Below are 26,986 nucleotides of genomic sequence, written 5' to 3'. Positions count from 1 at the left end.
TTGCATGAGTTGGAAGAATTTATTTTCATCTTCTATGCATGGACCACTGACGTAAAGAATGTCACCCTTCAGGAAAGAAAGTCCTCAGCCCTGTAGAGGATCAGGTTTTCATGTCCCTTTAAAAGGGGCTCTCAGCGCTATTCTTGGAAACATCAGCCATTGTGAGGACAGCAATGGAGCAGTTTTTTCCCATCTTTACATGAAGAACATGAAGAATGTTACAGAAAAATAAGAGTTTAGAAGTCCCTCGCAAACACATGTAGACAAATTATTGTTAGAATATTTTTAAATTTTAAAAAGTTTGGAAAGCCTGTGATCTTCGCAATGCTTCCAAGAGTCAGCAACTCTAGAGGATGATATTCACCATCAGTGACCACGCACAGGGTTCCTTCTGGGGACAGTTTTGCAACGTGATCCTCTGAGTTGACATTCCACTCAGGTCAGCAGGTTTCTGCAATCTCTGTGAGAACCCGCAGCAGCTCAGCAAAGGTAGGGCGGCCTTTAGGTTTCTGGAAAAGGGAAGCGGAGGTGATCAGCTCAGCTGAAGACTCACTCAGACACCAGCTCTGGAACTTGACAGCAGGGACCTGCATCCAGGCTGGTTCTCCACAAATGGCAGAGAAAGACATCTTGGCTGACACACAGGGCATGACTGGCAATTAAGTGAGGCATGAGGGTAAAAATGTAAAAGTAGAGAGCACTACAAAAATAAAATGACTGGAGCTGCAAACACTAGCTCCATGCAGCTATTTTCATTTAAATTAATTAAATATATTTTAAAATCCAGTTCTCAGTCACACCAGGCACTTTTTAAGTTTTCAGAAAATGACCAGGTATCGTTATCATATTGGACAAAACAGACATAGCACATGTGCTTCCATCATCACTGAAAGTTCTATTGGACAGTACTGCTCCAGAGGTCTATTTGGATACTTGATATGCATGAGGTAAAGGAAGAGCTGGGAGAGAGGGAGCATCTAATGTACCAGGCCTGAGAGCTCAGCCCCAGTTGCTTACTACACCTGATGCACCGTAGAAAGAAGGATTTCAGTCAGAAAGCAAAAGTGAGGTTTTTCCTTCTAAATTTTGCAGGTCCTGGAACACAGACTGTGCTCAGTCAACAAAATCTCTGCCCACTGAGCCAAGGCTTGGAGCATTTTCCTATTTCACAGTAGGATATAGTTTGGCTTTGGCTCCATGAGGAAGAAGCAATGACCCTGTTGGCATCTTTGAAATCTATGGGAAATAGAACTAGTCGTGATAACCACAATCACACAGACACCAGTGTTAGTGGGGAGATACCACCCTTAGTGGCTTAAGAACAGTAAAAAACAAAATTAAAAAAAAATAGCAGAAAAATATGTAAGCACATGTGAGAATCCTCCTTGAGGCTCCAAAAATACATTGTGACGCTTTTGCAGGGGCTGAAGTTCTGCAGGTAATAGCGCCTAGGAGACATGTGTATCAATGCTATTATCATCGCGTTTGAATCTAGAGGTGCTTAAGTACTTGGAGCTTTTAGGTTACTTAAAAACTTGTAGATGGAAAGCCACGTGTAAAAGAGTGAAACTAGGCTGCTGTCTGTCACCATGTACCAAAATTAACTCAAAATGGATCAAAGACCTAGACATAAGACCTGAAACAATCAACTGCATAGAAGAAAACATAGGTACTAAACTTATGGACCTTGGGTTCAAAGAGGATATTATGAACCTGACCTCAAAGGCAAAGGTAGTAGAAGCTAAAAAAAAAAAAATGAATGGGACTATATCAAACTAAAAGCTTCTGCACAGCAAAAGAAACCATCAGTAAAATAAAGAGGCAACCAACTGAATGGGAGAAGATATTTGCAAACAGTGCCTCTGATAAGGGGCTAATATCCAAAATATATAAGGAACTCATACAACTTAAAAACAAACAAACAAACAAAATCCAATTAAAAATGGGCAGAGGACCTGAACAGACATTTCTCCAAAAAGGACATACAGATGGCCAACACACATATGAAAAGATGTTCAACATTACTAATCATCAGAGAAATAAAAACCACAATGAGACATCACCTCACCCCAGTCAGAATGGCTACATCAACAAGACAAATAGTAACAAGTGTTGGAGAGGCTGTGGAGAAAAAGGAACCCTCATACACTGTTGGTGGGAATGCAGACTGGTGCAGCCGCTATGGAAGGCAGTGTGGAGGTTCCTCAAAAAATTAAAAATAGAATTACCGTATGACCCAGCAATCCGTCTCCTGGGTATCTACCCAAAAAATCTGAAAACATTTATCCATAAAGACACGTGCGCTCCAATGTTCATTGCAGCTTTATTTAAGGTGGCCAAGACATGGAAACAACCAAAATGTCCTTTGATAGATGAATGGATAAAGAAGTTGTGGTATATATATACACAATGGAATACTATTCGGCGTTAAGAAAAGATGAAATAGGACCATTTGTGATGACATGGATGGATCTTGAGATTATAACGCTAAGCGAAATAAGTCAGACAGAAAAAGCAGAGAACCATATGATTTCACTGATATGTCGTATATAAACCAAAAACAACAAAAGAACAAGACAGACAAATGAGAAACAAAAACTCATAGACACAGACAATAGTTTGGTGGTTACCAGAGGGTAAAGGGGGGGGTGGTAGAAGAGGGTAAAGGGGATCAAACATATGGTGATGGAAGGAGAACTGACTCTGAATGGTGAACACACAATGTGTTATACAGATGATGTATTATAGAATTGTACACTTGAAACCTAAGTAATTTTATTAATCATTGTCACCCCAATAAATTTTAATTTAAAAAAAAGTTGTAGACAAAATCAACTTTTGCAAACAGGTGAATCAACATAACCAAAATATTGTTTTAATCCATATTCCAATTGCAATTTTAGACTGACGTCATTTTCTTGGTCCTCCCATCAGCATTCCATTACCCCTGCTCCTTCTCTGTCTCCTCTCCACAGATATATAAAATTTCAGGAAATATTTTATTGCATGAACATGTACATGTATATTGCTTCATATACAATATATATTCCTAAGCAATTTACATTGTTAATGCAAAGATGCTCTTAAGACAGCTGTTTGCTACAAACAGCTTAACTTTTTTGATGTCTTTCAAGATACTTTGCAGAGCAGTTAATACACATAAAATATTTTCCTACACCAGGCTGCTTTATGAAATTAATACTTCTCTAGAATGTGAACAACCACATCACTCTTGAAATGTTGAATTTTCCAGTTTTGGTGGATTGGGAATCAAGTTATTCCTTTTTTAGCCAGGAGGAAACTCCTCAACCAGCTGTGGTTTTTCTGGGCTGAAACTGTCAGCTAGAAAAAGAGGAGCTGTCAAAATCACAGGGCAGTCTGATATAAAGGAGAGGTGTGTTTTGAGTGAGGGCCTAGAAAAGACAGAGGTGAGACATAAACCTTCTGGTTTTATTTTTAAGCTTGGCATTTCAAGAAAAAGAGAAACTGAGCTCCCAAGAGATAATTTCCTGAGTAGAAGTTCCTGGCACACTTTCTGCCTTTTTTCCTATTCTGGTTAATCTCTCCATCAGGAGTCTTGAATGCTACAGGAGAGAGATGAAACCCACTGCTTTTAGCCTTGGAAAAGCAAGCCAGATTAGAGTGAAGTAAATAAAAACACCATCCTTCTCTTTCAATTTAACAAAATTGATTCCACCCTTAGTTTCCACCCACCATTTCTTAAAAGGAGTAAAACTTCTAGTCACTGAGGCTTTCCTAACAATAAGAGTTTCTGCAGGAACCAACCGCAGAAAGATAAGACTTAGAAAATGCCCTGAATTCCTCAGATGAAAGCCCATTGTTAGAAACAAATGGATTAATGATTCTATAGTGGGGGTTTCAGATAGAAATAACACTTTTGGCTCCCAGGGATCATTACTAAGAAACAGACACCTTTTCCTGCCATGATGGAGTCCTGGGTTAAGGTTTGTGATAACAGGTCTGCTCTCAGAAGCTGGGATTGCCAACCTTTGCAGGGAAGTAATGGACACTCACCTCATGCCAGCAGCTGTACATGACTTCATATATGGACATTGGTGCCAGGTGAGGGCGGTACAGCCTGAAGCCTTTAGAAATGGCTTCCACAACTTGAAGATTTGACTTATTTTCAAAAGGCATTTTCCCTTCTGTAAAAACCTCCCACATCAAAACTCCTGCAAATAAAATGCATGAAAACTGGAGGTTAAAGAGAAATAGTTAATTGGAATGGAAAGAACTATTTCAAACTACAAGGCATTATTTTCCTCTTCCAGACTTTAAGTTATAATCATCCAGAGTGAGAGCACTTCTACCTAGGAAGCAGACCATGTGCATTTTAGTTTTTGAATAGGCCTGTAATCTGAAAATATTCTAAGTGAAAACAATGCCTTTCCTTTTCCTTTGGTGTTGCCTGTCTCCCTATTGGAAGAAAATGCTGGCAGCATTTTCGTTTTGAAGTATGCTTATGTCCCCACACTCTGAAATCAATAAACCTTTTTGCCATTCCACAGAAAATGACGGAATTGTGTGAGGCTCTGCTGCCCACTAAGACCAAGAATCTACCGGCCAGAAGATGGCATGTGTTCCCCTCTCCCCACTGAAAGTTATACTGCTGGGTGGAGCCCCAGAATATATAGCAAGGGCTTTGTATAGAAGTAGGTGTTCAGTAATCAATGATTGATTAATTGACACATGAAACTTCTTCAAGGCTCCCAATTTGACTTAATTTAATTATTCATGTATTCAACAAATATATATTAAGTATTGCTTAGACACAAGGCCTATGCTAGAGCCAGAGGATTCTTAAGAATGAGACCAGTCCATGTGCTCTAAAGCTCACTGCCCAGTGGGGAAGAGAGACAAGTGGTCAGATAAAACTTAAGAAGTTCTAATTGTTCTGCAACCATTTGATAAGCTCCTTGTGTTACTATCCATTGGTCTCATAACTGCTCTCCAGTAGAGCCTAAAATGTCATCTGCCCAGACTAACACATGTCAGTGGAGAGCTAATAAGTTCAATGTACCAGCCTAACCTTATTGTGGACAATGCACCCCTCCTGAGTGTGCAGCTGTCTTTCCAAACCCAAGAAGCCATTCAGGAAGGTCTGGATGAGAACAGATAATCGCACATTTGTTGCCACTTTTTGAAAATCAATTAGAAGAACAAATTCCATTGGACATGGGTCAATAGGGTCTTCTTTCTCAATGAAGAACATTACCCAATATAAATATCAATTGACAGATCCCAAGGAGGCCTATGTCTAAATCCCACAAAATTTGAAGGTGATGAGTAAATTAGGTGACATTGCTTAGTAGTTACACAATGAAGTTTATTAATTACATTCAAAATTCAATAACACTAAGATCATTTTTCCTTGCAAGTCTCTGTGGAGTGGAAAAGTTGGCTGAGTTTGTTATCTAGACCAGTAGACTCTTTGTTATGGTTTCATTGCAAGTGCTCAACGGGAAAAGAAAAGATACAGAAGGCAGACTTATGTAAGAAGGTATATGACAGCAGTTGCTAAAGAAAGTCTGGATGCATTTAGAATACCTAAGATACAAGCACAGTTATAAGAAGACTTTTTAAAAATATACATCATATTAAAAAGTCAAAGTAAAAACATATTGGCCTATTTGATGAAACTAAGTTCCATCAAATGAATACCAAATTCTCTCACCAAATGACCAGACATCAGATTTGCTGCTGTACTTGTTAAAATGGAAAACTTCTGGAGGGGACCACTTGACTGGGAACTTGGCTCCAGAAGAACTGATATATTCATCATCCAAAACATACCTATGGTCATCAAAGTCAGAGTAGATTGCATTAATTACCTCCAAGTTCTGTTTATTTCAAATCCCTTTAGTTAATTCAGTGTTAAAAGGCAGTTAGTTATTCCCGAAAGGTTCTATATACCTTCTCTTTTTTGTTGTCAAAGTGGGAAAAAGTGGGAAAGTAGCCCTTATAGTGTTTCTTCTCTAAACCAAGCCTCAATTGTGTTTCTTTTGGGGGCGTCTCAGAAAACCATAGCAATTCTTCAGTCTAAAACATACCCTATTGATTACATTAGTTATGACAAATTCTCGATTCTGCAAAGAAGCATGCTGAATGGCTTAACAGCCAAGGTTACAAAAAGGAACTAAAAGATAAACATCTAATGGAAAGGAAGAAATTCAAAATTAGATGCTTTATTTTCTTTCTTTTTGCATATTTTGTGGGTAGAGAAGGGAGGAAATTTTTGAAAATAATAAATTTGAGGGCCGGCCCGGTGGCTCAGGCAGTTAGAGCTCCATGCTCCTAAGTCCGAAGGCTGCCGATTCGATTCCCACATGGGCCAGTGGGCTCTCAACCACAAGGCTGTAGTTCAATTCCTCAAGTCCCTCAAGGGATGGTGGGCAGCGCCCCCTGCAACTAAGATTGAACACGGCACCTTGAGCTGAGCTGCCTCTGAGCTCTCGGATGGCTCAGTTGGTTGGAGCACGTCCTCTCAACCACAAGGTTGCCAGTTCAATTCCTCGAGTCCTGCAAGGGATGGTGGGCTGCGCCCCCTGCAACTAGCAATGACAACTGGACCTGGAGCTGAGCTGCACCCTCCACAACTAAGATTGAAAGGACAACAACTTGACTTGGAAAAAAAGTCCTGGAAGTATACACTGTTCCCCCAATGAAGTCCTGTTCCCCTTCCCCAATAAAATCTTAAAAAAAAAAAAAAAAAAAGTTTATAAATAAATAAATAAATACATAAATTTGATGTGAAAAATCTCTAGTGCATTAAAATGACCCTATATGGAAAGAAATACCATCTCCTTTAAAAAAAATAACAACAAAAACAAAAAAATTAAAGCCTTTCTTTTTTTTAAATTGGATGTGGGAATATATATCCAAGAGTGGGCCATCTGAAGAGAAGAGATAATAACTAACTTGGGCTATGTAGCCCCTTGAATATGCAGTAATAGTATTTTAAAATTATTTATTAATGTTTCCCCACACTTCTACTTTTGTTCTCATACCCTACCTCACCTTATCTTTCAGCTCTCTTTATTGAACCAGAGGTCATTTTACTAGGAGAAAGAACAAATGAGAGAAAACAAAAAAGGAAAGAGCCATTTTTCATAGCTTTTGAGTTTCAAAAGTCTAGGCTTTCCAGAGAAGGAGAAGGACTGAGCTATTAACAAAGTATTTGGGAAAATGGCTCCTGAATAAGAGTGAGATCTCCTTGCCACCACCACCATTCATCCATCCATGCCTCTAGAAAAAAGGTTGCTTAAGCTGGGAAGTGAGGGTAAATAGAAGGGAAAGGGAAGGAGTGTTAGACGTTAGTGGGCAGCTGATGTAGGGTCTTGACCCTGCACCAGACAGGAGCGGCCCCAGTCACACAGCAGGGAAAGAAGGCCCCACTTCCCCACAACAGGTTGATGAGATTCAAGAGCAAAACAGAACCTGTGCCCTCTTTCCCAGGTGGAGGCCCAGGAAAGGCAGAAAGATTGCAGAAAACAAAAAGCTGTGAATGTGTCTATGTAAATGGGAACTTAGATCACCCCATGGAGTTTTCTAATCATAGAGAATGCCAGATATGAAGGAATTTTGTAGATAGAAATTTTGGTTGAGTCATTGTGTGGCTGGCCAGCCAAGGATAAATCAGAAAAACTTTTTTTCTTAATTTTACACAAATAAGTAGACTGAGAAATTATTTTTAAATAATAAAAATTTTAAGATATGCCACAGTTTTATTAATAATGTTCTGAAAAAAGATCAGAATAGCCCACAGTATCCATTTACTTCACAGCTAAAATTGCTGCATGTCCTAAAATTTAAAGTGGGTCAGCAGGCCATACCACCACATTAACACATTAACAGAGGAAAAAGCAAAGCCAATAACATCTTTCAGTTTGTCAGCAGACAAATGTAAGTCTCCCTCTTATGAGCAAACAACAACAACAAAATATATCATGTACCTCGTCATTCCAAAGTCCGAAATTTTTACTATATTTGTGGAACTGACCAAACAATTCCTTGCTGCCTATGAAAGAAGGAAAGAACAGAAGTTTGAATACAATTTCTTTCAAGAGTATCTACTCTCCTTTTCCTTAGTTTATTTGGGTTCCCACACTACTTCTCTGTATGGGTAGCAATGTTATTTTTATGGTGACACCTGTCAATGATATATATAATTCAATATATCTGCCCTCACATGGTGGATTTTAAAGATTGTTCAAAGAAATAACAACAACAAAAAAAGAAATTGTAATGTTTTTCCTTTTTAAGATTTTAATCTTTCTCAAAAAGTATTCTTGATAAATATGAAGATTAACTCAATCTTAATGAGGATTAAGAGATGATAAACTATGAATCTTGACATTAAAATAGGGTATATTAACGTACAGTAAAGAAAAAGAAGGAGGCCCAATATACACGACAAATAGGGATAATCATTATATACCTTTAAGATCTATAATTGCTAATAAAAGTTAGCACATTGTGGGGCCAGCCCGGTGGCTCAGGAGGTTGGTGCTCCGTGCGCCTAATGACCAAGGCTGCCAGTTTCATTACCACATGGGCCAGTGGGCTCTCAACCACAAGGTTGCCAGTTCGACTCCCACAAGGGATGGTGGGCTGCGCCCCCTGCAACTAATAACGGCAACTGGACTGGAGCTGAGCTGCGCCCTCCACAACTAAGACTGAAAGGACAACAACTTGACTTGGTAAAAGTCCTGGAAATACACACTGTTCCCCAATAAAGTCTTGTTCCTCTTCCCCAATAAAATCTTTAAAAAAAAAAAGTTAAGGCATTGTATTGTATTTTAAAACTTACATCTCATTGAATATAATTATTTACAATATTTTCACATTTCTTAAAATTACCACAGTGAACTGTTGTACTATATAATAATGCTGAGACAATCTATTTGATGCTTTAACAATCCATTTTCAGTCAACGTAGTCGAGAAAATTGTTGATGAAATTGTTGATTTCATTAGTTAGCCTCATGTTTGGTTAGTTAGCCATTAGTTAGCCACAATGGTTTGATAGAATTTATCTCCATACTTACTAAATCCCTATGAATAAAGCAGTTTTTCTCCAAATACTCCATTCCTTCACATATATCCTGGCACATGCTCAGCAGCATTTCCTTCCTAAGCTTTCCTTTTCTCTCTCTGAGATAGTTAAGCAGGCAACCATTTTCCATAAACTCCGTCACAATGTAAAGGGGCTTCTTCCGTATACATACTCCATAAAGCTGAACTAGCCTCGAATGAGATAATTTCCTGTTGATGAAAAACACACCAGTCAGCAGAACCGCTTTTGCACTTTAAAATGATTGGAATCAACTGGTTATTAATTATGATCTATACAATTTTCAGCAAAATCTGATAAAAATTAATCCAACCACAGAGAAAATAAAGCAGTTTCCTTTCCTCTTTATGCGCTGAGAAAGTAGGATTAAAAGTTTAAGTAGAAAGGCCTAAATTGTTGTAGAGACAAAAGATTACATGCCCCATATTCTGGTTTTTCTACTTTCCATTTTGTACGCCTTTTGCTTCCTTATTACTCTTACTCCTTGCCCAGGTCTTGTGATATTTCTGTTCCTTGAGTTTCAACCTTCCTAACTGTAGCTGCTCAGACAAAAATTTTGGACAGACAGAAGGGAAGAAAGAGTGATTGATGCATATAAAAAAGAAAACTAAATAATAAAAATTACTTAAATTATATTTAAATAATAAGGGTTAGGAGTCCAACTAACAATTTTTATTATCAATATTAACTACCCCTGGAGGAAAACACTTAGGGAAGTACAGGCAAGAAAATAGGGGTGTTCTCGGTTTTTAATTTATTTATTTCTGTGTAATATGAATTTATAAGGTTAAATCTTTTCTTTCAAAATCTAACATATTTTAGAAGATATGATGATGTATAAATAATGAATAGAATGAAATTAGACACAGTGAAAAAGATCTTAGAGAAATTAAAATTATTTATACATATTTTTTTATAATTATAAATATAATTTATTCATATATCTCAGTATAATGCACTGCCACTAATATGCTACATCCAGAGATACTCTTACGAACCCTAGTTCAACAACTAAAATGAAGAATGTCTTAAAGGCAATGCAATATTGTAATAATTTAAAGAAAATGTAATACTTCTAGTCAAAAAAGCTGAACTCAAGTTGTTATTTTATCTCTTATTGGTTGCCTGACCAGGGGCAACTTATTTAACTTTCCAAGCCTCAGTTTTTTTTCACATATGAAATGGGAATAATAAAATCTGTCCTTCTTCCTTCCAGGGAACATTAAATGAGTTCATATATGTGAATATATTATAAAAACTAAAAACTATATAAAGATAAAAAAATTTTAATTTAATAGGATTTGATGAGCTGAAGTTGTCTAAGAGGGAAAACGTGGTTTTATTTCATTCTTCTCAATCATCTTTGGCCATTTGGGTTTTCTTTCTTTGTGAGAGAGTATTCTATTCAAAAATTTTAACCCTTAAAAATAGGATTATCTGCCTTTTTATAATTGATTTATTTATATTCTGAATAGGAATTCTTTGTTGGTTAAATATTTAGAAATATCTTCTCAGTCTGTGACTTAGCTTTTCATTCTTTCCATGACACCAGGATGTAAGATATGTATCTGGGTATTGCTTCTACTTACATCATCACTTTAGCCTCTTCAGTGAAATCCTCTTCAGACATGGCGCCTTCATTGATGGCCTTGATAGCTACCTGGATGTGTGCTCTCCATTCACCTAAATGGACCACCCCGAACTGTCCACTTCCAATCTCCTTTACAAAAGCCAACTCAGATGGATCTATCTCCCACTTTTCTGAAAAGCAAAAAAATCCATGTTACAAGTAGATAAAAGCATGTTAAAATTTTAGAGCTAGAAAAGATTTAGGAATTATCTAGACCTGTTCTCTTCTTTACAGAGAGTTTTAAAAATTTATATATGAGGGGAGAGGACCTGTAACCATTTTTAATACACTCATTGTGACATAAATGTGAAATTCCGGAATTCATGTTTAAAAATACAAACTTTACACTTGGAGAGAATTATGGATATCAAAACATGATTTTTTTTTCCACAGAGACCCATGATGAAACACAGTTCTGTGCCTTTCTAAACTAAACCTACCAAAATTAGACATGAGACATAAAATATTTACGTCCCATCTGTTTTCATCCTGGTGAGTAAATTTGTGAGGCAGATAAAATTAGGGCTCTTCCTCCCCCCAGCCCCCCATTTCAGTTCCTGCTACTGCCCACTCCCATTCCTAAAGGCGCTTTTCTGCCTTGGAAAATTCTTCTTCTTAGGGAAAAGTCTAATCAATTCATCTAAGCAAATATGCCCAATGTTAGGATTCTAACTCACATATATCTAAGTGTATGTTTGAAGTGAAATTTGCGTTAGTGTATATTTCTCATCTTATAGAAACAAGTCAGGGAGAAAAAACTGTTTTCAAAAGCACCCACTTGAAAACTCTGAGAAGTATCAAATCTTAACTTTTACTTATCTCCTTTCGTATAGCAACACCACCATCTACTGGAACTTTATAACAATAATGCATTTAAGAGAATTGTAAGGGCTAATGTCCCCTTTGTACCAGCTTTGCCAAGTATTCCCACTCCCAATAGTGGGTGTGTTTTAAAAGTAACATGGGAGAACACATTCATGACCTTGGGATTGGCATCGATTTATTCAGCAGAATATAACCATAAAGGAAAATATTAATATAAATTATGCTTCCTAAAAATTCTCAGCAAATATACCCTATTAAGAGAGTGAAAAGCTAAGTCACAGACTGAGAAGATATTTCTAAATATTTAACCAACAAAGAATTCCTATTCAGAATATAAATAAATCAATTATAAAAAGGCAGATAATCCTATTTTTAAGGGTTAAAATTTTTGAATAGAATACTCTCTCACAAAGAAAGAAAACCCAAATGGCCACTAAACCATAATTAGTCATCAGGGAATTGCAAATTTAAACCATACTGAGATACCACTACACACTGCAGATTGGCTAAAGTGGAAACAAAACAAAACAAAACAAGAACAAACGAAAAAATGAGCCACAAGAATACCAGCTATTGGCAAGGGCAAAGGTGTGGAGATGCTGCAACTCCAAACACTGTTGATGGAAATGTAATTTGGTTAAGCTCTTTGGAAAACTGACAATACCTGAGTGCATGTCCTATTACCCAGAAATTTTACGCTTAAGTGTATATCCAACATTGGAATATAAAGGTATACTGAACTTCATCAAAAGACATACAAGAATGCGTATAACAATATTATTTATAAGAGACAAAAATTGGTTACAACCTAAATGGCTGTCTAAAAAAGACTGTGGCATAATCATGCAATGCAGCATCACACCACAATGAAAATGAACCAACCACACACAACACCATGGGTGAATTGACAGATGGAATAATGAGAGAAAGAAGCCAGACAAAAAAGAATGCTCAGTGTCCAATTCTATCATATAGTCAAAATCAAGCAAAGCTAATCGAACTATAGCTGTGCTGTGCACTATTCTGGATGGCAAAAAAATTGAGAAGTTTACTTTTTAAAAATTAAATAGGACCATGTTTAATTTAAATAAATTGCTAATGGTGGAACTTTTATTATATATAGTATTTATGGAACAGAGAAATAATGCAGGCACCCATAACACCTGAAATCACCTGCTATTCCAATTTACACAGAGACCATGAGTCCTGGTTACCAGTTATACATATAATTGTGTTATCATTTTTTCCAGTATATTCTGAGTCCCACTAAAGAGAGAAATTTGAGGGATTAAAGTGTCATCAAATTAGATAACAGGATTCTTTGGCTCTTATGTATTCTCACAGATTTGCAAATACATTTGCTAGAAAATAGTTCAAGTCAAATTTTGTACAAGTTATATTTGGAAAAAGGTAAAGAAGATACCTTTAGCAGCTCATTTTACCAGGTTCTCCTGGGGAGCAGTCATTTCCCAACGACCCATGTAACCAAAGAGCAATAATAGCCCAAGCATTCAAATAAAAAGAAGTGTTGTTTATCAAAAGGGCTCCTTATAATGTATAATGAAATCTGAAGTAAAAGTGAAACATTTTCGCTAAAAGTTCAAATTGCTCTTATGAGATGCATATATTTAAATATCTGAGAAGAGGGACTTGAACTTTGGAAGAAATGAATTTAGATAGACATCTCCAAAGAGCTGAGAATTTAAAGAACATAGAGAGAACTTGGGGTAAATGCTATATGGATTGATATTTTGCTTAAGCACATGGGCATACTTTACCATAGCTAAAACCAGCTGTGGCTGGCAAACAACTGCCCATCAGACCAACTGGGTAGCGGAGACGAGTCATGAGACCTAAGGAGAAAGAGAAATCGGCATTTCAAGCCTAGTTGCTAATATAAAAGAAGAAAAGAAAAAAACTTCCCTTACCCTCAGTCTCATTCCCCAGAGGAGAACATTAACAGTTTGTAGTCTTATTAGTTTAAAAAGTATTACCTAATTGTCAACAGTTTTTCTATGCACACATATACATATGAATGTGTATTTTTTTCAAAAGTGGGAGTATAAATATATTTCTTTGTACTTCCTTTTTTTTTTACTAAACAAACTTATCACTAACATCTTTTCACATCAGCACATCCTGACATACTTCAGTATTTTTTTTAACCTTACCACCATAACCACACTGTTTCTTAAATTTTGTCTTTAAAGGAAGAGGAAGAGGAAAGAAGAGTGTAAAGGGAAAATTCAGAACTGGTTTCCAGAGTCAAAAGGTTTCTATCTAGCCACAAACGTATCCTCCCTGACCCCACTCAGACATGTCACTTTGTCTCTAATCAAACTCTCTTGGTTATCTGGAATATCCATGTGGACTCATCCCATAGTAGATAAAATGTTCCTTAGATTTATTCCTAACATTTAGAACCAATGTAATGGAAAAAATGGCCAAATTCCAAAAGGGATTTTTTTTTTTTGTCAGCACAACTTTTCATGAGAGAAATCTTATATATACTGAATGACAAAGGTCAAAACAATATGAAAAGTTACAGAGAGTACCAAATTCTATAATGCTGAGGTGAGAGGATTTCCCCATGGGCTCAGAGTGGTCCAGCACAGATTGGGTGAGGGCTGAAGGCCAGAGATGTGATTGTAATTGTGTGGAACATTCTGGAATCCTATATCTTTCCACAGATGATAGGTTTGCACAAATAGCAATTATTACAAACAACAGCTAGGGAAGGGGATTCGATATGCCTCTGGTACATTCAAACCAAAATGTAACCATGAAGGGCTATGTCCTGTGTAAATTTTTCTGTTCTCAAAACAAGAACAGATAGTGAAAGGTTTAAGGGTAATTTTCTATTGTAATTATCTAAAGTAGAGAGAAAATTTATGGGAGCAAAGAGAAAGAAGCATGATTATTTAGAACATTTGAAATCCTATTACATTCAGCCCTATGTAAATTTCAAAAAAAATGCATAATGATTAAATGACCTTTTGCTTCTCTGTCATTTATCATTTTTCTAACCTGGCAGAAATATGAAAAATCGACCTCCCTCTTGCCCTCAACTAGAAAAACAAAGAAGTATCAATGAGGAGGAGGATTGTTCAGAAGCAGGTTGTATTTCAAGCTCTTAAAAACATTTTTATGGGAATATTTGCTTCTGTTAAGTGTCTGAGACCAAAGATGCATTTTCCATCTAGGGCCTGGCTCCCTGACTCTATTCACCCAGCCTGAAGTTCCTGACTTACCGGCTGCATTGTGCTGGTGATACCAGATCAAGTCAGGGATTGATTGAAAGAGGTGTTTTTCAGCCACGTACCACTGTCCTGAGTCATTCCTCTTAATCTGATAATGTTTGATGGTAGCCTCCATAGTGCTACAATCAATAAAATATGAATTAGTCAACAAGCAAAAGATCACTTTGAAACTAAGTTGATTCATTAGGCAACAGGACTCCACCTCTAAAACTCTCATCCTAGCAGCACTACACACTGAAGAAAGGATTGGATGAAGTTAAACAGGTGTCTCCCCATGCCGGGAAAATTCCTCAGCTGCATTATTGGGGCCTTAAATTCAAAAATGACTTCAGCCAAAGTTGTCTAGCTGACAAGTCTAGTGTCCAGAAATGTAGAGCTCTGAATGGACACATAAGTATTTACTGAATATCAGTTACTGGATAAGTAAATGAACAAATGCACTATGAGGGGTGTAAGGAGATGTGAATCACAGAAGGGAGGAAAATCAATATAGGGGGTATTGATCAGCAATTTTGCTATGGACAGCTAGATCTTAATCCCTTCAGAATGCTCTAAGAGACTATGGAACACATCCCAGAACTGTCCCACGAAAGTGCAAAGAAGCTGATGTGCTCATCCAGTCCCCATTCCTCATTGATGGAGGATTGCTCCTAGAATACAACTTCTCAGGTACTTCCAGCCTTGCCATGGAGATCACAAGTTTTCTCATCCAGAGAACAACCTCAGGCAGAAAGACACAGGAAGCTTTCTGAGTGCAGGAGAGCTCTCTGGAGATAAACTCCAGGATGGACCAAGGGATACGAGGAAAGCACCACCAGCTGTGCTACAACTAATCTATCCTCCTCTCTTGATGGTTGAAAAAAGGAGAGGAGGGGTTAAGTAATATCCAGTGCCTCACACAGAATTTGTTAGGGATACAACTTGAACCGGTCAGTTGTCCTAACTTTCAGTCTCTCTATGCTAGGCTCTTGTTTACATTCTCTATATGATGGTGTCTCCATAAAGCACACTGTTCCAGGGATTGTTATTTCTAAAGTTACAAAAATAACAACTGCTTACCTCCTATCTCTTATAAACACAGAAATTGTGTAGGATCCCAAATGTCTTGAATCTCGGACAATAAATGCACCTTCTTTAGACTGCAAAACAATTCATTCGTTGTACAAGTTTATTCCTTATTAGAAAGGCAAACCTATCTTAGGCATGAAAACCAAAGCTATGCTGACTTATTACAAAAAGATGAGATTATTTTTACAAGTGCAGGTTTAGAAATAATACTTATAAAGTAAAATATAATTAAGACAAGAATTTAAAATACATAAGTATTTTAAAACTTTGCCCCCAATTTTTCTAAGAAAAATTCTGCATTCGACAATCTTGTACCCCACTATTTAGTTATTTTGTTTTATTGATCAAGATAATAAATCAAAATAGCTGATGAATAGAAACAACTTTGAGACCAGACTGACAGGATGATACTTCGGAAGAAAAGAAATAAAGTGGTAGGTGGGGGTGAGGGAGGCAGGGAGAAATGAATGCAGAATTGGAGTGGGGGGGAGTGGGAAAAGAGACCAGAGTTCATGATAAGGATGGAGAGAATAGATTTGGGGGAGTCTGCAGAGAAGAACAGGAGAGCCATTTTAGTTGTTCTAAGGATATGGGAGAGACAAAAAGAGAAATGGTAGGAGGGAAGAATATGATAATGAATTTGATGTTAGGTTATGAATTGGATGTCCATTGACATTCTTTGAGAAATCCCAATAAAGCCGTGAAATGCTTTCAAATAATGTTGAATGCTGGATTGTTTTGTTTGATTTTTTTGTTTGATATTGTAAAATGCTTCAGTTTTACTGAGTATATTTACACTCGTGAAGAGGAAAATATCTCAGAATCTTGTCAAACCCATGAAAGTTTACACCTATGAGAACTTTAAAACCCAAACAGCATGGTGTGACCCTGAAGGTGAAAAAATGCATGAAGCAGAGTCTTCTCCTTCTCCTCCCAGGTGCTTGCGAAGAGACAAGTCTCATTTTCTGGTCGTTTTCTAACCAAAGAATCTCTTATAGCCATTTTAATGATAAAACTCTAGCTTTCATTGCATTCCTACCATGTGCAAAGATTTTGTTGCATACTGTAGGGACACAAGATGTAAAAGACAAAAATGTAAAAAGCAAGATTGTATGTATGGTATATATTTATGAATATGTATATAGTATGTATATGTATGTGTATATATAGATAATATGCATATAATAAAGTTGTATATGGAGTGATCTCCTCTTTTAAAGCTTCAAAGTAGAAAGAGTACAAACAACATTTGTAACCACAAAGCAATAAAACTAAAAATTAATAACAATCTCCAAGGTAAAAAAGCCCTACCACCTATAAATTTTTAAGTTCTCTTTTGCAAAACTCATGGAAATTTAAATAAAAAGTGAAAACTATCTAGAAAATAATAGGGAAACACTATGTATCATAACCTCTGCTATATAGTTCAAGCAGTACTCCGAAGTAAATTCAGTCTTCTTACTTATGTCAATAAAAGGAATACAAATAAGTGTATCCAACTCAACAAATGAGGATAAAAACTATAAAATAAACTTAGGTAAAGCAGAAGAAAGAAATTAATAAAGACAAAAGCATAAATAGTGAATTATCTTCAGAATAATTTAAACTATTTAAATAACAAAAATACAATATAATATAGCTAGCAATTAAACAAAATATAACAAATCTAGTAATTAAATTCAAAATCTGGTTGTCTAGGGGAAAACCACCAAACAGATAAACTGATAATTAACCTAATCAATAAATCATGGGGGAAACTCTATCAAATACAAGCCACAAGGATCTAGAAAAAAAAGAATTTTCTTAACTCTCTAACATAAGTTTGAAAACTTTAATAAAATGGATAATTAACTAACAAAACGTAAATTTATTAAAATTTATTCCAGAAGAGCTGGAATCTTAATGGACATACTAAACAGAAAAATGGATAAAGTTTTAAAAGCTACAACATTTAAAAGCACTAAAGTTATACATTGTGATGTTACCAAATCTCAAATTTTAGAAATTAGAGATTAATTACATTATTCCAGACCATAAGAAAAGGAGAAAAACTTCTAAATTTTTATATAAAGCCTAACATCAATATTAGCACAGCAGGCTATACACAAAAGGGAAAACTACTAACCATCTTCACTCATATCAATGCAAAAATCCTAACTAAATATTGTAATTACAAACTGAATCTAGTAGCACAATAAAACAATAATATATCATTATAGAGAGGGATTGCATGCAGGAATGCAAGAGTAATTCAGTATTTGAATTTTATTAATATAATTCATATTAATAGATCTGATGAGAAAATGTCATGAACATCTACACAGATGTTGAAAAGGCGTTTGACAAATTTCAACTTCTAGTATCGATTTTTTAAATTCTTGATAAAATAGGAAAATATGTGTACTTCCTTAACACAATAGTCCTTATTCACTTTCGTTCCAAGTGTGTAGAATCGTGTCTTATGTGGCTATCATTCCAACTAAGATCAGGAAAAAATAAACGCCTACTGTCAGCACAGTATTTACTACTGTTCTGCAATACTAGCCAAGCAATAAATGAGAGGCAAAAATTAGAACTACTGTATTAAAATTATAAAAGAGGAGTTAAATTCATCAGTGTCTGCTGCTAAGATTAAGTACTTGAAACCCAAGAAAAATCAACTGAAAAACTACTACAAAAAATTTTAATTCACTGAAGTCATCAGTTATAATAAGTCGGTCATAGAAATCAAAAGTTTTTATAAATAAAAACAATAATATACTCATTTATAATAGCAAGAAAAAGATAAAATACCTTTAAAATAAACTTAAAAATAACTGTGCAAGAGATGTATAAAGAAAATTTTAAAATGTTCCTTAAGAGTACAAAAGTGTTTCGTTTTCTCATTAGGCCTTTAATTCATCTAAGATTTATTTCTGCTTGAGGGAGGGACCTAATTTTAATTTTTTCTATATGAATAATCAATATATGGGTCCCAGAACAAATTGGTCCCAAAACACCACCGATTTGTAATGCCTGACAACTTTCCTAAATTAACCTGTAAATGTAATGCAACCAACAGGAAGTTTTTAAAAACGAGCCAAAGTAATTCTGAAGTTCATATGGGAAAAACATATATCCAAAATATTTCTGAAAAAAAAGAGTAATGAGGGAGTTTAGCCACACCAGAGAAATCATCTGCTTTTTTTTTTCTTATGTTCAAATTTTATGAAGTGTCTCTAGTAGTCAGTCTAATACAAAGTCTTGTAGAACTCAGACTTTGGCAAGGAGGGCTTGGACACATTCACTTCCAACAAAGGACATAATGTTTGTTCGTTTTTCATATTAGTGTTACTATTTCTTTTATTGTTTCATTTTTCAATTATAGTTGGCAGTCAATATTATATTGGTTTCAGGTGTACAGCATAGTGGTTAGACACTTATATAATTTACCAAGTAATCCCCTTGGTAAGCTCAGTACCATTTGGCACCATACATAGTTATTACAATATTATTGACTATATTCCCTATGCTGTACTTTACATCCCATGACTATTTTGTAATAACCAATTTGTACTTTTTAGTCCCTTCACCTTTTTCACCCAGCCCCTCAACATCCCCTCTGGCAACCATCAGTTTTTTCTCTGTATCAATGAGTCTGTTTCCATTTTGATTGTTCATTTGTTTTGGTTTTTAGATTCCACATATAAGCATGGTATTTGTCTTTCTCTGTCTGACTTATTTAATTTAGCATAATACCCTCTTGATCCATCCATGTTGCCACAAATGGTTAAGCTTTTGTTCTTTTTTATAGCAAAGTAATAGTCCAGTGTGTGCGTGTGTGTGTGTGTGTGTGTCTCTGTGTGTGTGTGTTTGTGTGTGTGTGTATTAAATATCTCTGAAGGGACACAAAATAAACTAATAATCGTGGTTCGTCTATGGAAGGAGAATTGATGGCTTGGGAACAAAGATGAAAGAAAACTTTTTAAAACCTTTTGATTTTGAATCATATGAACACTGACTATTAAAACATAAAATAAATTAAAATTATAAGATACTTCTATAACTAACTTATGCAATAAATTTGAAAATAAATATAAAATGGGCAATAGTCTAGATAAATATAAATTAGCAAACATTTCAAAAAGAAAAGGTAATTAAATCAGTAGTCAAAGATCTATCTATTTGGGAAAGCAGTATGTCCAGACTATTTTACAAGAGATATATTTCACCTTCAAGGAGCAAATAACTTCTATCTAAGATCAACTATTTCAGAGATATAAAAAAAAGAAGGAAGTCCCAACTCCTTTTATGATGCTAGTATAACCTTTATACTAACACCATACAAAGAAAACGGAAAATTAGAAGCCAGACTAACTCCGAACATCACAGAACAAATGCTAAGTAAAATATTAGGAAAGACAAACCAGCAATAAATACTATAAATGACTCATGACTAAGCAGGATTTAACCCAGTCATATTTTTAAAAATAAAAATTAGAAAATACGTAAATTATAAAAATTTTAAAGCTATATAAGAAAAATCTGTACATATTTTTAAATCTTTCCTCTCTCTCTCTCTCTCTCTCTCTCTCTCTCTCTCTCTCTCTCTCTCTCTCTCTCTCTCACACACACACACACACACACACTTCAGACAGATTAAAGACCTAAATGTGAAAAGCAAATCTTTAAAACATTTAAAGAAAAATTTTAAATCCCTTTATTACTTCAGGAATGAGGAGAATTTCTTGTAGTAAACAAACAAAAAAGCAGAGATCATAAAGGAAAATACAGAGAAATTGATATTAAGATTTTTTTTTAATTCTGTATAAGAAAAGAAAACAACATAAAGTTTGTTTAAAAGAGGAAAACAGAAAAACTCATAACTGACAATATTGGTATTTAGAATATATTTTTAAAATATATATTAATCAGTTTAAACACTATAGAAAAATGAGCAGAGTATTAACAGGCTATATTTTAGTTATATTTATAACTTCAGAGGAAGCCCAACTAGCCAATAGACACATGAAAAATTACTCAATCAAAATGTTTATCAAGGAAATGCACATTTTAAAATATATATACAATTTCTCACTCAATGAATTGAAAAAAATTGAAACTTCCAACTGTTGACAAGAATGTAGAGAACTATTTTTCTCATTCCCTGTAAGATTACAAACCAGTACAAGTAACTTTAAATCATGATCTGAACATATCTAGTAATGCTAAATGTGCACATACCCTCTGACCAGACCGTTCCATTTCTGGGTATAACCGAGAGAAACGCTTGCCCCTGTGTATCAAATGATATGTACAAGAAGTTCTTTACAGCACTCTTTGTAATAGTAAGAAATTAGGAACAATTTGAATGTTTATCTATAGTGAAGTGGATATGTTTGGGTATATTCATACAATGAAATATTATACAGCAAAAGGAACGTGTTTGATCTAAATGTACCCATGTGAATGGAATAAAAAATATAATGTTTAATTTAAAAATCAATATACATGATCTTTTATGTCAAATGTTAAAATATATCACAACACTGTAGGCTGTTTACGCACATATATATGATGAAAATATAAACACAGGGACAAAATGGGAACACACCCTTCTCCTCCTGTGATTGCTCCTGGGGAGTGAGGAAGGACAAGGAAGATGAGAGGATGGGCTTACCTGTCTGTAATGTTTTATTTCATTAAGGAATGTTATGGACAACTGTTACCATGTATTTGTCATATCCGGCTTGTGCATATGAGGGGCTGGGACATAACTCCCTGTTCTAGTGTCTGTGGAGAGCGAGGTCAGACCTTCACCCAGTTCAGACTTCCTCTCAGATGCAGAACCTCTCACCCGGAACCTGCGCAGCCTGGTGCTTCTGGCCTTGTAACCTGTAACCAACTTGCTTATTGTGGAGCTACTTCTAGCCGCCCCTTCTCCAGTTCTGCCTGCCTGTCAGAACATTTTCTTTGTCCTACTGGACCTACTGAGATCACTTTGCAGAAGGCCACCTGCTGTCATCATTTGTGGTACCACATTTGCTACCACGCTCCATTTCCTCCTAGTCAAGGAAGCCAGGCCTGACCTCCATCGTCCATCCCCACAGCCACCTGAGTCTGTGTCTGTGTCACGGGGGCTCTGCCTGCCCCCAGCTATTACCTGTACCTTCCCTATGTCCTGAGCCATTACTGGCATTGAGTTTTTAGTTACGGAACTGATTCTTTCTCAGTTATATTTCTAGATTTCCTCAATATCCGAGAGCAGTGATGACACACATACCTCTCACCTAGTTTCTAGTTTTGACTCTACATTGACCGACAGTTGGTATTTACCGTCATGTGGAAATTTTAAAATATGCATTCTTGTTTTGTTTTGATCTAAACGAGCAGTTTTGAGCTGAGCTTGATATTTTGGCTTCCTTACTCTTCCCTTTGTTCCCAAAGAACAAAGAAAGTGCAGTATCATGTATTTTTCTGTATTTGTGTTTTTAATGAGCCTAAGCTAAGCTCATGAGGATAAAGCGTATGTTTGATTGGCATTGATGCAAAGATATACAGGCAATTCAAATATAGTTTTATTGGCAGAAGGTACTTTGGAGGGAAAGAAGGAGTTCGAATATGTTAGAGTTGAAATCATTTCAGGAGAAACACATTTCTGAAATCATGATGAAAATCAATGAAAAACATGATCTGATACGAAGAAATCTACTTTATAACTTTTCAGAAAATGTGTGTAGAGATAAAATTATAATAATATTTCAGATCTAAAAAGAACAAGAAGCAAACACTTTAGTTGGGAAAAGTCTTTATAATGTATCTCTCTGAGAAAATTTGAAAATATTCACAGATTTATTCATAAACAAATTAAATTACCTCTTGTCTCAAAAGACGTTCTGCCTGATTTCTGGTAATGTTTCTATGGTACCACCTGTAAAAGCAATAAAAATATTTTTAAATTTCATATTTCATTTTTTGCCAGAAAAAAACCTGCTCCATTTCCCTTGTTTTGAAAAACTTATTCCAGAACTGATTTTTTAAAATTGTGTGTATTTTAATTCAGATAAACAATAATGTACTATTATAATGTACCAGTTCATTTAGTTTAGTACAATTTTATTAGTTGCAATATCTAGATTATTCTATCACATCTCAACTCAACTTTTCAAAATTACAGTTGACATACAATACTATATTAGTATCAGGTGTACAAAATAGCAATTAGACATTTATATAATTACAAAGTGATCACCCTGATAAATCTAGTACCCATCTGACACCTTACATGTTATTATAATATTATTAACTATATTCCTTATATTATACTTTACATCCCCATGAGTATTTTGTAACTACCAGTTTGTACTTCTTAATCCCTTCCCCATTTTCACTCACCCCCGCAACCTCCCTCCCATCTGACAACCCTCAAAATGTGATCTGTATCTATGAGTCTGTTTCTGTTTTGTTTGTTCATTTAGCTTGTATTTAGATTCCACATATAAGTAAAATCATATGGCATTTGTATTTCTCTGTCTGACTTACTCCACTCAGCACAATACTCTCTAGGTCTCTACATGTTGTTGCAGATGGCAAGATTTTATTCTTTTTCATGGCTGAATAATATTCCACTGTATATATGTACCACCTCTCCTTTATCCATTCATCCATTCATGGACACCCAGGCTGCCTTCACATCTTAGCTATTGTGAATAACGCTGCAGTGAACATATAGATGCACATATCCCTTTGAAGTAGTGTTTTGGGCTTCTTAGGATAAATACCCAGAAGTGAGATTAACTTCTTTGTTTTTTGTTTTAAAGTGTATTTTGTCTGGTATAAGTATTATTACCCGTTTTTTGTGTGTGTTTTTCATTTCCATTTTCAAGAAATTTATTTTTCCATTCCTTTACTTTCAGTCTGTGTAAGTCTCTTGATCTGAAATCTCTTGTAGGCAGCATATGTACGGGTGTTGTTTTCTCACCCATTCAGCCCTCCTATGTCTTTTGACTGGAGCACTTAATTCATTTACAGTTACAGTAATTGTTGATAGATATGTAGTTCTTGCCATTTTATTATTCATATTTTCAATCTTTTTTTCTCTTCTTCTTCTTAATAAAGTCCCTTTAACATTTCTTGTAATATTGATTTGGTGGTGATGAACTCCTTTAGCTTTTTCTTGTCTGGGAAGCACTTTATCTGTCCTAAGATTCTAAATGACAGCTTTTAGAGTAATCTTGGTTACAGGTCCTTGCTTTTCATTACTTGGAATAGTTCATGCCAATACCTCTGGCCTGCAAAGCTTCTGTTGAAAAATCAGCTGATAGTTTTATGGGAGCACCCTCATAGGTAACTGCTTTTCTCTTGCTTGTTTTAAGATTCGTTCTTCGTCTTTATACTTTGGCATTTTAATTATGATGTGTCCTGGTGTGGGCCTCTTTGGGTTCATCTTGTTTGGGAATCTCTGTACTTCCTGGGCTTGTGTGTCTATTTCCTTTGCCAGGTTAGGGAAGTTTTCTGTCATCATTTTTTCAAACAGGTTTTTAATTCCTTCCCCTCTCTCTTCTCTTTCTGATACCCTTATGATATAAATGTAGATACACTTATTATCCCAGAGGCCCCTTAACTATCCTCATTTTTCATATCTCAATGCAACTTTTTGACCCATACTCATATGTCATGTGTCCTGTGGTCATCTCCTGCTCCCTTTTAATAAAGTCTACATTATTCACCAATGCTTTTAAAATTAGATTTGTTTAGGGGAGGGATATGTTGAGTCTGGCCTCCAGGTGGGCTTAAATTAGTAGAAAGGCAGACCAGGGGGCTCTCTCATTCAATTTAGATTTGCTGCCTGGTTCTCAGAGAAGCACCTGTCTTAATGCCTCAGCTCATATCACCTACCGCCACCTGCTGGAAGCACATGCTAATTACAAAGCAAGTATCTCTGGGGTGGGAGGACACTCCAGGGCTCAAACTGGAAACCCAAATTTATAAAAGACTGGGACTACTCCCAGCTCTGCCACTCTGTATCTATAAATTAATATCTCAACTTTAGTTTATGATCAAAGAATAAGGAGCTGAAACGTGATTGCTAAACTCTCCTCTATTTTCCAAATCTATTATAACAAAAACAGATTCCTAAGCAGGACTCTAGCAGACATGCCAAAAGTTCTTACAAACTATAGCATTAGTCTAGTTCTCATCTTCAGCTATTTCTAAAACATTTCAAAACATGAGCCAAAATATAGTAATGTGTCTATATATTAAGTTCAATTTACCACTCATTGGAAATTTAATGTCATTTTTTAAAATAGGTAATTTTCCATTTAGGACACATAGTAAAACAAGTGCAAGATGAGTTTCATGAAACCCAGTTTGGTTTCATGCTGTCACTATTAAAACAACAACAACAACAAAAAGTGGCTATACAAATGAAACAAAAATAAGTTTAAGAAAAAGAACTTTCTGAATCAACGATTATACGTATCAAAGACCTCTTAAACTACAGCTGTCAAATGTGTTACTTTCTTTTCCTTTTATAGACCAAAAGCAGCGTTGATACTTATAAGCTGCCAAAATGTACCTGATTTTCATAGATTAACTACAGGGCACATTTTAAAGAAGACTTACTCATATATTTCTAAATTGGTTAGCTTGTTTTCAGTCACGTAGTTGCTTGGGATTAAGCCTTCATTCCTACAACAAAAGACAAAGCAAAAATCAAAATGTTTGACATATTTGTGGCATTTTCATAGCAACAACCCTTTTGAAACATCAAGAACATAGGGGATTCGTTTTACAGATTAAGTTATTAAAATAGGATTAAGTTATTAAAATAGGAAAAAAGGTTTTTCATTTCTACATTCAACTGAAATCTCTGTATAATAAATACTAAGATTCTGACTTATAATGTGAGTACTTTTAAGATGTGTTATAACACCAGAATCTTTTCAAGGAGGAATATGGGCACTTACACATACATGACCGTTGGGACTTCACAGCAGTTGCAAAGATATTGGCTTAATTGTTTTTAATTGCTACACTGTATTCCACAGAGTAGTATTCTAGTTTAGCCACATCCTTATTATAGCAATGCAGTAAAGAAATACTTGAACATGCCTTCGTGTGCACAAGTAGTATTTCTCTGAGAAAGATACCAAACAGGGAAATTGTTGGATAGCCCAGTATGTGCATCTTTAAGTAGATAGAAAAAATTGCCCTTAAAGGAGGATATGCTAATTTATACACCCATGAACAGGGTAGGGATTTCTCTTTTCCTACATCTGCACCAAAATTTGAAATTATAGAAAGATCCCCAAGACATATTTTTGAGAAATAAAAGCAAGCTGCAGAACAAAGCCTAAAGTATGATAAGATTTAGGGAAATTAAATCTGCAAAAAAAATACCATGTATTTCAATATATGCACAAAAGTACATTGAAAATTATCTGGAGGGGTACTCACTAAATGAATAATGGTCCTTACTTTTGAGAAAGAGACTGGGTTGAGAGGGAGCGGCAAAGCAGACGTTTGGTGTTATTTATCATGTTTGTATATTGTTTAAAAAACTATATTCAGTTATTTACTTTGAAGTTAGAATTAATTGGTTGGGTTTTTTTGTGTGTTTTGTAGGTCTGAGTCATGCCAATAGACCTCCTTTAGGAGTGATGAATTACACAGGCCTAAAATTACTGATGCTTCTTTTCCTATTGAAAAATCTCCATCACATGTTGAGTCTAAACTAAGAACTGGTAATAGAGCCAATTCATCAGGAAAATATAAAGACAGAGGTATGTAATGTAGCTACTTCTACTACTTAGATACTTATAATCTCCAAATCTTGACAAAGATCAGAAATTAATGCCAGCATTCTCTCCCAGGGAGCCTAGACACTGCTCAGAATTGTTCTCTAGCCAGGACTCCAGTCAGGCATGAACAGTCCATTGCAACTGACACAGTGAAGTCTGTTTGCATTCCAGGGTCTTTCTTCCTTTCCTATTTAATTCAATACCTACTTCCAAAACTAGTCATTGTAAAAATATGAAAATGAGTAAGATGCTATTTCTGTTCCTACCTTAAAGCTTAACAGAAAAAAAAGTACAATTTCCAAAAAAAAGTATAAATCAGAACAAGA

At 35.5% G+C, this 26,986-nt stretch overlaps 1 protein-coding gene across 1 annotated transcript in view; it reads right to left on the bottom strand.

Moving 5' to 3' along the window:
* Positions 1-440: 440 nt before the first annotated feature.
* Positions 441-26,986, bottom strand: part of TXK (TXK tyrosine kinase) — a gene marked incomplete at both ends in the record, with an annotated part of 48,110 nt that continues 21,564 nt past the window's right edge. Inside the window, 11 exons of the mRNA XM_081052007.1 lie at positions 441-509; positions 4,036-4,193; positions 5,696-5,814; positions 7,974-8,038; positions 9,068-9,284; positions 10,683-10,854; positions 13,327-13,401; positions 14,800-14,927; positions 15,868-15,947; positions 22,732-22,786; positions 25,483-25,548. Of these exons, the coding sequence (XP_080908133.1) occupies positions 441-509; positions 4,036-4,193; positions 5,696-5,814; positions 7,974-8,038; positions 9,068-9,284; positions 10,683-10,854; positions 13,327-13,401; positions 14,800-14,927; positions 15,868-15,947; positions 22,732-22,786; positions 25,483-25,548 (1,204 nt within the window). The remainder of the gene's footprint in view (positions 510-4,035; positions 4,194-5,695; positions 5,815-7,973; positions 8,039-9,067; positions 9,285-10,682; positions 10,855-13,326; positions 13,402-14,799; positions 14,928-15,867; positions 15,948-22,731; positions 22,787-25,482; positions 25,549-26,986) is intronic.

The sequence above is a fragment of the Rhinolophus hipposideros genome, assembly GCF_964194185.1.
Source record: "Rhinolophus hipposideros genome assembly, chromosome: 1".
Taxonomy (NCBI): Eukaryota; Metazoa; Chordata; class Mammalia; order Chiroptera; family Rhinolophidae; genus Rhinolophus; species Rhinolophus hipposideros.
This window is presented reverse-complemented; position numbering and strand designations above follow the sequence as displayed.